Source organism: Pan troglodytes, chromosome 2 (assembly GCF_028858775.2).
Source record: "Pan troglodytes isolate AG18354 chromosome 2, NHGRI_mPanTro3-v2.0_pri, whole genome shotgun sequence".
Taxonomy (NCBI): domain Eukaryota; kingdom Metazoa; phylum Chordata; class Mammalia; order Primates; family Hominidae; genus Pan; species Pan troglodytes.
This window is the reverse complement of record NC_086015.1, coordinates 159,195,758-159,211,572: the sequence shown is the minus strand read 5'-3', so window position 1 is coordinate 159,211,572 and position 15,815 is coordinate 159,195,758. Positions and strand designations below refer to the sequence as shown.

Below are 15,815 nucleotides of genomic sequence, written 5' to 3'. Positions count from 1 at the left end.
ATATCATACTGAATGGGCAAAAGCTGGATGCATTCCCTTTGAAAACTAGCACAAGACAAGGATGCTCTCTCACACCACTCCTATTCAACATAGTATTGGAAGTTCTGGCCAGGGCAATCAGGCAAGAGAAAGAAATAAAGGGTATTCAAATAGGAAGAGAGGAAGTGAAATTGTCTCTGTTTGCAGATGACATGATCGTATATTTAGAAAACCCCATCATCTCAGCCCAAAATCTCCTTAAGCTGATAAGCAACTTCAGCAAAGTCTCAGGATACAAAATCAATGTGCAAAAATCACAAGCATTCCTATACACCAATAATAGACAAACAGCCAAATCATGAGTGAATTCCCATTCACAGTTGCTACAAAGAGAATAAAATACCTAGGAATCCAACTTACAAGGGATGTGAAGGATCTCTTCAAGGAGAACTACAAACCACTGCTCAAGGAAATAAAGGAGGACACAAACAAATGGAAGAAGATTCCATGCTCATAAATAGGAAGAATCAATATCATGAAAATGGCCATACTGCCCAAAGTAATTTGTAGATTCAATGCTATCCTCATCAAGCTACCATTGACTTTCTTCACAGAATTAGAAAAAAACTACTTTAAATTTCATATGGAAACAAAAAAGAGCCCATATAGCCAAGACAATCCTAAGCCAAAAGAACAAAGCTGGAGGCATCACACTACCTGACTTCAAACTATATTACAAGGCTACAATAACCAAAACAGCATGGTACTGGTACCAAAACAGATACATAAACCAATGTAACAGAACAGAGGCCTCAGATATAATGCCACACATCTACAACCATCTGATCTTTGACAAACCTGACAAAAACAAGCAATGGGGAAACCACTCTCTATTTAATAAATGGTGTTTGGAAAACTGGCTAGCCATATGCAGAAAACTGAAACTGGACCTCTTCCTTACACCTTATACAAAAATTAACTCAAGATGGATTAAAGACCTAAACATATGACCTAAAACCATAAAAACCCTAGAAGAAAATCTAGGCAATACCATTCAGGACATAGGCACGGGCAAAGACTTCATGACTAAGACACCAAAAGCAATGGCAACAAAAGCCAAAATTGACTAATGGGATCTAATTAAACTAAAGAGCTTCTGCACAGCAGAAGAAATTATCATCAGAGTGAACAGGCAACCTACAGAATGGGAGAAAGTTTTTGCCATCTGACAAAGGTCTAACATCCAGAATCTACAAGGAACTTAAACAAATGTACAAGAAAAAAACAGCCCCATCAAAAAGTGGGTGAAGGATATGAACAGACACTTCTCAAAAGAAGACATTTATGCAGCCCGCAAACATATGAAAAAAAGCTCATCATCACTGGTCACTAGAGAAACGCAAATCAAAACCACAATGAGATACCATCTCATGCCAGTTAGAATGGTGATCATTAAAAAGTCACGAAACAACAGATGCTGGAGAGGATGTGGAAAAATAGGAATGCCTTTGCACTGTTGGTGGGAGTGTAAATTAGTTCAACCATTGCAGAAGGCAGTGTGGCAATTCCTCAAGGATGTAGAACCAGTAATACCATTTGGCCCAGCAATCTCATTGCTGAGCATATACCCAAAGGATTATAAATCATTCTACTACAAAGACACATGCACACATATGTTCATTGCAGCACTGTTCACAATAGCAAAGACTTAGAACCAACCCAAATGCTCATCAATGACAGACCGGATAAAGAAAATGTGGCACATTTACACCATAGAATACTATGCAGCCATAAAAAAGGATGAGTTCATGTCCTTTCCAGGGACATGGATGAAGCTGGAAGCCATCATTCTCAGCAAACTAACACAAAAACAGAAAACCAAACATGGCACGATCTCATTCATAAATGGGAGTTGAACAATGAGAACACATGGACACATGGAGTGGAACTCCAGGGCCCGTTGGGGATTGAACAGTTAGGTAAGGGATAGCGTTATAGAAATACCTAATGTAGATGATGGGTTGATGGGTGCAGCAAACCACCATGGCACGTGTATACCTATGTAACAAACCTGCACGTTCTGCACATGTATCCCAGAACTTAAAGTATAAAAAGAGAAAATACAAGCAAATTTAAAACTATTTGCTGATAATTATGTCATTAACATCCTTGAAGTCAGTGAAATTTTTCTTTTACAATCATTTTGGATTGGTCACTTATCAACAGAAATAAACATCAGAATAAAATCATAACAAATAATCAATTTATTATTTCATTTAATATTCTCCATTTTCTTTTCTTTTTTTTTTTTTTTTTGAGATGGAGTCTTCAATTGTCACCCAGGCTGGAGTGCAGTGGCGTGATCTCAGCTCACTGCAAGCTCCACCTCCCAGGTTCACACCATTCTCCTGCCTCAGCCTCCCGAGTAGCTGGGACTACAGGCGCGTGCCACCATGCCCGGCTAATTTTTTGTATTTTTAGTAGAGATGGGGTTTTACCATGTTGGCCAGGCTGGTCTTGAACTCCTGACCTCATGATCCGCCCACCTTGGCCTCCCGAAGTGTTGGGATTACAGGCGTGAGCCACCGCACTTGGCCCATTTTCTCTTTTTATGTATGTAATCTTAAGTACAGGTATTAGGCAGGACTTACTGAATTATTATTTTTTTTTTTTGAGAGGAAGTCTCACTCTGTCACCCAGGCTGGAGTGCAGTGGCACGATCTTGGCTTACTACAGCCTCTGCTTCCTGGGTTCAAGCAATTCTCCCACCTCAACCTCCCAACTAGCAGGGACTACAGGCGCCCACCACCACGCTCAGCTAATTTTTGTATTTTTAGTAGAGACAGGCTTTCGCCATGTTGGCCAGGGTGGCCTCAACTCCTGACCTCAAGTCATCTGCCCACCTCAGCCTTCCAAAGTGCTGGGATTACAGGCGTGAGCCACTGCGCCCGGTGAGGAATGACTGAATTTTAACAAATGTTATTCTGAGCTGGCAGGAAAAAGTGTTGAAAACTTTGAAATGGGCAAATAAGATTACTGGGTGTCTTGTCCAGTGGTGCATCTTGCAACCAGACAACTCTGTAAACATAGGTCACTGCAAGCAATGCAAATGACTCCTGTTCACAGACTGCAAATGAATTTTGCCAGGGAGAAGTGCAAAATGACATCCATTTTTTTCCAAGAAGCCAGTTTTGCATTTATTAAGCAAATTCATTTCAGCATTCCTCATTGCCAATATATGTGTCTGAACTTTGAATTCTCCTGGATTGTTTGTACATATTACTGGTTCCCATTAATTAACGAATTAAATAAAATTCATTACATTTTTCATTTTACACTTGTATTAGAATCATAATTTTATCATAATCATAATCATAATTCTCCTCAAAACTGTCTTTTCAACAGATCCAAGATACCTACACCACCCCCTTCATAAGAGGGAATTTTGAATTTCCCTTCAAAAAAAACAGATTAATTAGAAAATCATCCTTCAGAGAACATCACCAAAAAACAATCACATGATCCTCCACCACCACCACTATTAAATTGTTTCTTTTTTGTTTTTAATGTACTAATTTAATTATAAATAAATTAGCCCATAAAGTTTAAACAATGTATAAGTATATAAAGCAGAGTGATGACGCCTCCCTAAACACTTTGGTATCACTTCCCAAAAGTAACCAATGTTAAAGATTAAAATGAACATTACATATATAGGTAAAAACTATAAGTAAGGAATCACAGGAAGATAATAAGGAGGTAAAATTAAAACTTTGGCATTGGGGTGGGAGTCTAGTTGTTACATTTGAAGTCAGAAAACAAAAATTCTATTCACCTTTTATGGCCTCCTTACGTGTACCCATGTGTTCCTTAGAAGTGCCTGTGGCCTCCTTATTCATACCTGTGTGCTCCCTGTACATACTCGTGGGCTCCTTATATGTATCTGTGTGGTTCTCATAAGAACCTATGTGCTCCTTATGCATACCTGTGTAAAAACACACCTGCAGGAGGAGCTACACTCAGCCTCTTCAGGGCCATCTCCCATGCACCTTCTCTGGTATGCTTCACTCCTTGAGCATTTACCGTTACTCGTTTACCATTTTGCTCTTGTAACTTAATTCTTATCCTTTACTAATCTCCAAAGCCCAGGTGGAGACCCTCTATCTTAGTGCTCAGGCTTGGCCCCCTTCTAGAATATGACTTCTTTCTTTGCCTTCCAGAAAAGGGGATAAAGCAAATATTCATACCTGAAACCAGGTAAGAAAATGAAAAGCAGACCTGCTGGCAACTAGGCCATGATATTTCCAATTGCATATAAACCACAATCACAGAATAGAAACAATGTCTAAACAAGTCCATTCCAAGCCCGTATTTGGAATGAGACACAGATAAGGCCACTCTGAAATCACAAAAATAGTAAAACAGCCCCCTCTTCTGTCTAACATGAGTGACTGCTTCTCCTTTACCTCACCAAGGAAAACCACTGTCGTCCTTCTATCTTATAGATAAAAATCATTACGATATTCAGTCACAAAATTGCTCCTGCTTCCTGAAACATCCAATTCAGAATTGCTCCCCACCTCCTCAATCCTCCCTTGAATCATCCAGCACACACTCACATACTATGACAAGCTTCTTCCAACTCCTCATCATTTATTTAAGGTGCTTTCAGTCTTGCAACAGCAAGAAAAATACGTGTAATTTCTTTGTACTACAATAAATGTGTTCCTGATGGTCCTTCATTGGTGGGCTTTAATGTATAAATACTTATTTACTTTAAGGGGATATTAAATTTGATTCTGGTCTTCTAGTAATGCTTAAAAATGCTTCCATCTGCATGTTCTGTGTCCTTCCATGTCTAATAAAGAGTCATATTGCAATGCACTTTCATATGCATTTTCTCACTTTAATTTAGCATCAAACATCTAAAGCAGGTAAAATTAATGTTTTTGCCCTCAACATTCTCTAAGGTTGAGATTTGCCTGAGTTCATTCAGAAAGTTGTGAGCAACGCCATGTAGAGTTCTGAATTCTCTACCCCTGAGAACAATCTAACACAGGGAAAGTGATCAATGAAAAGGCCAAAAGTTCACATTTATCTCCTCAAAAAATACACTGAGTGATGCAGGAGCTCCCAGAGGGGCAGCTCGATTGGAATGCACATGGGTTCAGGAATAGTGGCCACTGACACCTGAGCAATGGGCAGTTCCACATTAAGTGGAAGGCTAGTCAAATAACTTACTCCTTTTTCTTTCTCCTAGGTTCATACATACATCATCTCATTTTTAATGAGATGATGAATGAGAGGTATGTACATTTAATGAGATGCATGTATGAACCTAGGAGAAAGTGTAATCCCAGCTCTTTGGGAGGCCGAGGCAGGAGGATCAGTTGAGCCCAGGAGTTCAAGACTATAGAGAAAATCAGAACTCATGACAGAACAAGTTCCAACAATGCTATTAATTAATTTAATTGCTTCTCCAAGAAGATGAGGGATCAGACATCTCCAATCCCTGACTCCTTTAACACTCCATCAGTCCCCTTCTTTAGCTAGCACCACACCAGGATTCACCTTATTCCCAGCCCTTCACCCTCCAACCTCCACATCCCTCCCCCAATTTCACAAATGGAATAAAGCTCATGAGCACCACCTCGAGGCTTCAGAATAGCACAACGGCCCCTAGAAACTAATTAACCTAACAACCTGCAGCTACACTACCCCATGTATGAGACCAGAAACTTTGTGAGATGTAGAGTCAACAGACACCCCAGTTGGTCATTAAGACTTCCTCCAAAACATTGCTAAGCTCACTGCCTAAGAATAAGCTTTCAGATTCCAGCTTCAGACATAAGCTGCATCCAAAGCTGTCTCCTTCGCCCAAGATATCCGAGGCACTGGCATGGCACTGGGGTTTGCCTTTCTAGTAAATCCCCCCCGGGGAGGTCTCAAGTGGCCTTTTTTACACTGCTTTCCATTTAATAACAGTTTCAATCATCAGAGTTTTTTTTTTGTTTTGTTTTGCTTTGTTTTTGAGACAGAGTGTCGCTCTGTCACCCAGGCTGGAGTGCAGTGGCACAATCTTGGCTCACTGCAAGCTCCGCCTCCCGGGTTCATGCCATTCTCTTGCCTCAGCCTCCCTAGCAGCTGGGACTACGGGCGCCCGCCACCACGCCCGGCTAATTTTTTGTAGTTTTAGTAAAGACGGGGTTTCACCATGTTAGCCAGGATGGTCTCGATCTCCTGACCTCGTGATCCACCCGCCTCAGCCTCCCAAAGTGCTGGGATTACAGGCGTGAGCCACCACGCCCGGCCCCCCAGAGATGTTTTAATAGCAGTTAACATGCGAAGGAAAAGGTCTCAATCCTTGATAGCAGAAGATTCCATGTCTCCTATGCAAATGTCACCATCATTATCCCAGCAAATTTTGAACACCTTGTTCCAAAGGATATGTATTAGAACCTAAGTCTCACTAGCTGCAAAGCCCTTACTTTTTCCACTCGCTGGCATAAAACCAATGAAAATTTGAAATACTTCAAAAAAAGACCACTGCTAGAGACTATACCCGCATTGACCAAGAACTATCAAATGACACGTTCACGCTCTCCTGCCATGACCTGCACCTTAAATAGCATAAAGACATTTATACAATTGCAAATACAAGGGAGGGTTTCAATTCTTTTAATATATAATATGGAAAGGAAATTGCTTTTCAGTGCATACACATTAACAGAATCTCTTCAAGCATATTTCTATTTAGATTGTTATTTGCAAACATTGGAAATAACACATTCTATGAGCTGTCACCAGATGGATCAAACATTTGCACAACTCTCAGCTGAACATCCTAATGGAGCCTTAAAGTCACTATAATATTTGTGTGCACATTTGTGAGGATGTATGTTTGAGCCTAATTTAAAACCCAAGCATTTGATTTCCTCTAAAGAGAAGGGTTTTTGCTTTATAAAAAGCTTTCTGGACATCAAGCGTAAACACACAGCTGGGCACAGTGGCTCATGCCTGTAATCCCAGCTTTTTGGGAGGCCGAGGCAGGAGGATCAGTTGAGCCCAGGAGTTCAAGATCAGCCTGGGAAACATAGGGAGATCCCATCTCTACAAAAAAAATTTTAAAAATTAGCCAGGCATGGTGGCGTGCACCTGTGGTCCCAGCAACTCCAGAGGCTGAGGTGGGAGAATTGCTTCAGCCCCCAAGTTTGAGGCTGCAGTGAGCCATGATTGTGCCACAGCACTCCAGTCTGGGTGAGACAGCGAGACCCTGTCTCAAAAAAAAAAAAAAAAAAAAAAAAAAGCATAAACACATTTTTTTTTTTTTTTTTTTGAGATAGAGTCTTGCTCTCTCACCCAGGCACGATCTCGGCTCACTGAAACCTCCACCTCCCGGGTTCAAGAGATTCTTGGCCTCAGCCTCCCAAGTAGCTGGGACTACAGGCACACGCCACCATGCCTCGCTAATTTTTGCATTTTTAGTAGAGTCAGGGTTTCACCATGTTGGCCAGGCTTGTCTCGAACTCTTGACCTCATGATCTGCCCACCTCAGCCTCTCAAAGTGCTAGGATTACATGCGTAAGCCACTGCGCCTGGCCCATAAACATATTTTTTAAAGAAAAGTCAGTCTTTCATTTCCAGAACTGGCGGTGATGAGGGGACAGAATATGTTAACTCATGCCATTTCAGTTTTGTCTCAGAGGCATTTACTCTGGTGGTTTTATGTAGAGTCTGTGTCTCATCTCCCTAACTGAACTGCCAGCTTCTGAGTACTAGAACTGAGCTTTCTACTTCCTTTATTTTCCTCTTAGGTGGCCATAAGCAAAGGCCAACATTTAATGAGCACCTACAGTAGCTCACTTAATTTTTTTTCAGCAACTGCAAGCACAAACGTTCCTATTACTTTCAGTAAACTCGAGCTCAGAAATTTGAGACACCCATGATCCCAAGGCTAGAAAATGCAGTTGATGCTTAAGATTTCAGGTGAATCTAAGATCCACCCACTATACTATAGTATATTATTACCCAGAGACACGTTTGTGGTCTTCCTATTTTGTTGTTTTCAGTGTACTGATCATCTCCACTCAAAATCCTCCTGCACATAACTGCTGGATGACCTACACCACCAGGTATGCTATACCATATCTATGCTATGCCTCATTCTATGCCTTACCCCAGCGTGGTGTGAAAAGCAGGTGCTATTTACTGAAACCTAATGGTTCATAAGGCACCCATACTTCTTCCTTCTGTTTCCAAGAACATCAACTCCCTGTGTAACAATTTGAAAAGCCATCTAACAAATTGACCAGACTGGCAACTAATTTCCAGCATTTGTTTATCTGATAGAACCATGATCAGAGCAGTCCAAAGAAAAAATACAAACACAAGATCTCATCACAAAAGGAAGAGGCCAACCTAACAACTACCTGGTGGGAATTAGAGCCACGTGTCTTACACATATGCTCAGCAAATACTTACAGAATTAACAAATGACCCAAAACTAAGGGACAAACCTTGCTCTGTTAAGCATTGTGAAATACTTCAGACACTCCTGAACTAGAAGCATTAACATAAAGCAAAAGATATTGGAAAAAAAGATGTATACAATACGCTATTTCCATTTTTTTCACAAAATCCCAGCACTGCAGGTGTGATGTCTCTTTGGCTGGGGAGGTGAGCACAGGAGACTTAACAGATGTTGCTTTGCAGCCAAGTTGGAAGAGCTGAGCGGTTGTTCTTGGCTTCAGGGGACTGAAGCTGCAGTGGTTTGTAACAAATTGGCTGATTTTTTCTGCTTTAAAGGCTGAACTAATAAAAAGTCTTTGAAAATCCAAATGGTGAGGGAAAATGAAAAGTCCAATAAATCCAGTCTGCTGGGAGGCCCTCTGCTGAGAAGACTGCCGAGGCTTCCATTCCCATCCTTTGTGTGTGTTTTCTCTAAATATTACAGTTGCTGTAAAACTTTCATATAGTAAAGGCCAGAAGGGGCTTCTCAGACTCTGCAAATGAAAGGCGGTAAAACTCTTTAGTGACCCAGATTTCAGCTTATCATTAACGCACCTCCTTGAAGGTGCTTCACACACTTGGCTAGATCTGCACAAAGTCAATTCATGTAAAAACAGGCAGAAAATGAAGAAAGAGAACAAAGGGGCCTTGTAAAATCCAACCACCATCTGCCTCTTCAAATCCAGCAGCACTAGGGTGGCTCATTTGCAGGAGTTTTCCCTCTGGCTTTCCAGAAACACACTTTTTAGGCAAAGGTGGTGTAGGTCATCCAACAGTTTCATTCAGGAGGATTTTGAGTGGAGATGATTAACACACTGAAAACAACAAAATAGGAAGACCACAAATATGTCCCTGGGTAACAGGAAACTGCAACAACTAGATTAGTGTTTGGCATTGGAGAGCTCAGATCAGGCCTAACAATGGGATTTATTCCATCTTCACAAGTTTGAAAAAAATAACTAGAGGAGTTGTCTTTGGCCAAAATGTAAAGAAATATAGTAATCCCTGACTTACCTATGATTTTGCTTTCTTTAGTTTTAGTTACCTGTGGTGAGCCACAGTCTGAAAATATTAAATGAAAAACTCAAGAAATAAACAATTCACAGTTTTAAATTGTATACCGTTCTGAGTACCATGATAAAATCTCATGTCATTCCACTCTGTTCCCTCTTCATCACAATAAGAAGGATAAGGCCAGGCATGGTGGCTCATGCCTGTAATCCCAACACCTTGGGAGGATAAGGCAGGTGGATCGCTTGAGGCCCGGAGTTTGAGGCCAGCCTGGCCAACCTGGCAAAACCCTGTCTCTACTAAAAATACAAAAATTAGCTGGGCATGGTGGCTTGTGCCTGTAATCCCAGCTACTGGGGAGGCTGACGGAGGAGAATCGCTTGAACCCAGGAGGCAGAGGTTGTAGTGAGCCCAGATTGTGTCACTGCGCTGGTGACAGAGCAAGACTCTGTCTAAAAAAAACAAAAAAGAAGAAGGATAAGTACATTACAAGGTATTTTGAGAGACAGACCACATTCACATAACTTTTATTACAATATATTGTTATAATTGTTCCATTTTATTATTAGTTACTGATGTTAATCTCTTTCTGTGCCTAATTTATAAATTAAAGTTTATCATAAGTATGTATGTATAGGAAAAAGCATAGTACAGTTATGCACCCCATAAAGATGTTTCAGTCAATGACAGACCAAACATACTATGCTGGTCCCATAAGAATATATACCATATTTTTTACTGGATCTTTTCTATGTTTAGAAATGTTTAGACACACAAATACTTACCATTGTGCTAAAATTGCCTACAGTATTCAGTACAGTAACATGCTATACAGTTTTGTAATCTAGGAGCTATGGGCTATACCATATAGCCTAGGTGTGTAGTGGGCTCTGACATCTAAGATTGTGTAAGTACACTCTGTTATGTTCATGCAATTATGCAATTGCTTAATGATGCATTTCTCTGAATGTATCCCCATTGTAAAGCAAGGTATGACTGTATATACAGGGTTTAGTACTATCCAAGGTTTCAGGCATCTGCTGGGAGACTTGGAACATATCCCCTGCAGGTAACAGGAGACTAGTGTAGTGGCTCTTTTTTTTTTTTTTTTTTTTTGTTGAAGTCTTTTATAACTTTAGGTTTACAGAACTGAATGTATAATATTCCTGAATTCACAGTATGCGATCATTGGTGGCCCCTGCAAGGCTATTGTATTCTATTTCAATTTGTTTTATGTTAATTTTCTTTATTCCTCCTTCCAATCCCAATCTCTTTCCAGGTATAGACACCCACTCTACTATATTTAAACTTTGATTTTCAAACCATCTTTCATGCATATTTATTTTGATGCATATATTTACATTGCAATATATAAATCTTATTTATATGGAGCATCTGTCTGCTGCATAATATTCCTTTAAATATATGTACCGTGTTTTATTTGTACATTTCTCTAGAGATGGACACCTGTGTAATTTCAGATCTTTGCTAGTTCAAGTCATACTGCTATGAACATTATCATGTGTCTGTTTGAGGACATCTTTTTGTAAAACTCTATGCGAATGATTCTCCAGATGTTGAAATTTCTCCAGGCATAGAATTTCTAGGCATGGTATTTATGTATTCTTTTTTTTGTGTGTGTGTACACATTTAGTTTTATTTTAACAAAGCAACTTGTATACTTTTAACGTTTAAAACTGAGCATCATCTTTCCTTTCCAGTGAAACAAAAAGAAAATTTAAAAATAAACAGGAACAAAATTACAATAGAGAATGTCAATTCCAAATAAGATCCTACAGGTTCTGCTGATTCTCCCATTGAGTGGCAGGGCTCAAGTCATCATTAGGAGACAATTTATTTTAAAAGTGTCATCTTAAACTGCAAGGATGTCTGTCAAATATCACAATTAAACATGCCAAAGGAGAAGCCATGTTGTCAAAATGCCCACTTAACCCACCCAAACATCTCAAACCCACCCTTTGCTGACCTTCTATAACCCCATTTTTTTAAGTTTTTTTTTTCTTTTTTTAAACAAGAGAAAGTAGACACATACATGTTGGTAAATGCTAACTGTCCATATTCACATAGAGACACAGTGTACTCTCTGAGCCCAATATACAGAGAAAGGAGGAAAAAAGCTAGAATTCTATGCACTACTACACAGGGGCCTAGCACCCTCCAGCTTCTAGCAGAGCGAAGGGAGCAGGTTTTTCTTTTTTCCCACAGAGCTCGGTGGTGTTGATTCCATACAGTTTTTGTTCAGACAGGAAGGGATAAAAACGAACTTCGAACAGAAAGGGGTAGAGACTCTTTTCCCATTGTATTCTGCTCAAGGTATTTCCCCCCAAATAAGTTGAGAACCATGGAGCAGAGAAAAGAGACCTCAAGAACAGGGTGACTGAGCACAAGAGGGAAAAAAAAAAAAAAAAAAAGACTGCAACTTGCTCCCAGGGACTGGAGAAAATTTAAAAAAAGGAAGGTTGGAATCCATCAGTGTTCTATTTAGTCATCTTCTCCTCCATCCTCCTCTCCTTCCTCCCCTTCATCATCATCTTCATCTTCTTCACCTTCATCCTCATCCGCTTCTTCATCAATATCTTCTAATCCTTCCTCCTCTTCATCATCATCATCATCATCTTCTTCTCCTTCTCCTTCATCATCATCCATATCGGGAACCAAGTAGTACTGTAATGGGTTTGGCCAGATATCATCTTTGATGACCTCTCCTAACTCATCAGCACCTGCATCAGAATGGTCAGTAAACCAGGTAAAGAAGCTCTCTGGTTCCTCATGCTGCCTCTTCCTGCTGACTTTATTCTGTTTGACTTGAACGTTTCGTCAAATCCTTTCCAGATTTCCATTTGATTTCGGTGGACTTCGAAGATGGATCACCACTCTCATTCAGATGAAATTCTTTGGAGATAACTTTATTTTCAAAGTAAGGATTTTCATCAAAATAAAAATCTATTCTGTAACCTGATTTAATATCTTCAAATTCTGTCACTTCAACTCTGGTCAAATAATGCAGTGCCTCTTCGTCTTCCTCCCCAAGCAGTGCAGACACCTGTGGATGGTTGACAAATGTTGTTACCCAAAAATTTGGGATTTTGGCGATCAATTCTGACCTCTTCTGAAAAAATGGTTGGCGGAGTTTGTTATATTTCTGTTCTACTTTCAAAATCTCCTCACTGGCTTGTTCATTAAGTCTGTCTGTTTCATTTTGTACTTCATCAATGTGTTCAATTGCTTCTTGCTGTTCTTTTTCTCCCTTCTTCGGCAAGCCTGCAGAGGCCGATGTCTCTTCCGGTCCCAGAGCAGGAGGTGGTCTTGGTTTCTTCTTTTGAGGCGGGAGTGGAGACTGGCGTTTAGGGGCCATGCTGTTAGGGAAGTCCCAGAACCAGACCACGAGTCTCCTCGCTCGTCCGGAAGCAGGCTGAACACTATGTATTCTTAATTTAACTTTGCACTGCTAAAATGGCTCACTGTAATGACTGTTTATACTTCCACCAGCCACAGATGAGGATTCTCATGTCCTCACATCTTTGGCCAGTATTTGACATTACCTGACTTCATTTTTGTCAACCGGATTCTGAGAAAATTGAGTTAATTTATTCTAAATTCATTTTTCGTATTACATTCACTTAAGAGATATAATGCTTACATAAGTTTCCCTTTCTGTTAACTACTTATTAATATTCTGTGTTTTCTGACTTTTTCTTGCTGCAAGTTAGAATTGTATGCTAGAATTCCCTGAATATTCTAAATAGTTTGTTGGTTTTATACATTGAAAATAGCTTTTCCAATCTGTTTCCCTGTAGGTTGTTTGTCTATGATGAACTTTGTTAAATAAGAATTCTTAATTTTGATGAAAATAAATTTTTAATTTATAGTATCTACTACTTCGAGTCTTGTGTAATTAGACTGTCCTCAGACAGCATCCTGTATTTTCTTCCATAAACTATAAAGTTTTACTTTTCATATTAAAGTTTTTAATCCACCTACATGTTATGTGGAGAATTGGAGATTCATGCTACCTCTCAAAGAAACAAGAGTAGGCTGGGCACAGTGGCTCATGCCTGTAATCCCAGCACTTTGGGAGGCTGAGGTGGGCAGATCACTTGAGGTCAGGAGTTCAAGACCAGCCTGACCAAAATGGTGAAACCCCATCTCTCCTAAAAATACAAAAATTATCCAGGTGAGGTGGCAAGCACCTGTAATCCCAGCTACTCGGGAGGCTGAGGCAGGAGAATCACTTGAACGCGGGAGGTGGAGGTTGCAGTAGGCTGGGATCATGCCACTAAACTCCACCCTGGGCAACAAAGCAAGACGAAAGCAAGAAAGCAAGGAAGGAAGGAAGGGAGGGAGGGAGAGAGGGAGGGAGGAAGGGAGGGAGGATGGGAGAGAAAAGTAAATCAGTTAGGAATATTAGTAAACAATGACAAATTTTTCAAGAGAAGCCAGAAGTTGAATTCTTTTGTATGTAACATCTCCTGATATTTAAAACATGGTGCTGTTCAAACAAAACATAATGTGACCCAGACTCGTCCTGTGAGCTGCCAGCTTTTTTCCTTTGAGTTGCAAGATTTTTCTTTCATATGTTGACCTGACTTTTGATGCCTTGTAGTCTAGTTATTAAACAAGGGTTTTTGCTTTCACTGCTTTATATTGTTTCTACATTTATTTAATATGGCTTATCTATACCTAACTTGTTCCTAATCCTGCCCATTTAGCAGTTTTATCCCCATCTTCACACAGGTTAAATAATGGACCATAATTCTATCAGCACATTTATTATTACAATAATACTACCTCATGGCAACAGGGGTAACCACATGTTTCTCAAGAACCAAAATCAATGGGAATAAAAGAGGAGTCATTTTTCTGCCATCTGTCTCACAATGCAGACTCCAGGAACATATGCTTACACCAAGGACTTCCTGGAGAGGCATTGTTTAGAAAATGAGGCTGTGAGTACCTTGAGAGTAACTGCTGTGTCTTCAATTGCATCAAAGGCCCAAGAGCTCCTCACAAAAACATTTATCTGAGAAGTTCCTTTGTCCCCTTATCCTCCAGAAAAATGAATGTAAGAGAACTCAACATCAAAGTAGGTATGGACGTGGCCAATAAAAACTTCGCACAGGCTGGGCGCTGTGGCTCATGCCTGTAATCCCAGCACTTTGGGAGGCCAAGGCGGGTGGATTACTTGAGGTCAGGATTTCAAGACCAGCCCGGCCAACATGGTGAAACCCCGTCTCCACTAAAAACACAGAAATTAGCCAGGCGCAGTGGCGGGCGCCTGTAATTCCAGCTACTTGGGAGGCTGAGGCAGGAGAATCGCTTGAACCTGGGGGGCGGAAGTAGCAGTGAGCCAAGATAGTGCCAGTGCACCCCAGCCTGGGTGACAGAGTGGAACTCTATCTCAAAAAAACAAAAAAAAAACTTCTCACAGTAGTGATCACAGTCCTGGAAAGTCTTGGTTAAGAAAATTCTAAATAGCCAATTTACAATAAACTAGGGAGGAACTTGGTAGACACTACATGGCAAATTGTATTAATATTCAAAATATCTGATACCCCTTTTGGTGGGAAGACTATACTTTCCACCACACTGATGTCATGCTTGGCCATGTGACTTCTACTTCCCTTTCCTGTTGTGTATTCATCCCCACTCCATTGAATGCAGATGGCATGCTTTGGGACAAGAAATGTGAGTAGAGGTGCTGTGTTCCTCTTTGGAACAAAAGCTTCTCTTTTCCTTTGACTGGCATGTCTCAGGGGAGCCCACTTCTTCAAGCTGAGTTGCATAATAAAGATGACAGGGAGCAAAGCCTCCACTGACTTGCAATCAATATGGAGCATGAGTGAAAAATACACCTTGGTTGTCACAAGCTATTGAGATCTTAAGGCTGTTTGTCACCACAACATAACTTAGCCTAAACTGACCGATGAAATTTACTGCAACAAATCCATAATACTTTATATTTTGGACACATAAATTTTCTTCCAAACAATGCATAGTGCTTTATGTTCTCTGGCTAATTCTCTCAAATGCAGTCAATGGTTCGATTTGGTTTGGCTTTGACATTATCTATTTTAATAAATACAATTACTATTGTATTGCCTCTCTGCCTCCAAATACCAAGGAGTCTCTCCACCAGACTACTAAGAACACTATTTTTAAAATCTGAAAAGTGTTTTGAGAACTTAGGAGTGAGTTAACCTTAAGGTTCTTTACTTTAAAGACCTCTGTGAAGAACTAACTTCTGGTTTTCAGTCCAGCATGTAAGAAACTTGGAAGTCACCATTCCATCCTAACAA

The 15,815-nt window shown here is 40.2% G+C and overlaps 1 protein-coding gene across 1 annotated transcript; it reads right to left on the bottom strand.

The window, feature by feature from the left end:
• Positions 1–11,258: 11,258 nt before the first annotated feature.
• Positions 11,259–12,935, bottom strand: LOC100612442 (protein SET-like). The gene is given in 2 exon segments (XM_054681207.2): positions 11,259–12,319; positions 12,321–12,935. Coding segments are annotated over 2 exon segments (873 nt in total). The 5' UTR covers positions 12,875–12,935; the 3' UTR covers positions 11,259–12,000.
• Between the last annotated feature and the right edge of the window lie 2,880 nt (positions 12,936–15,815).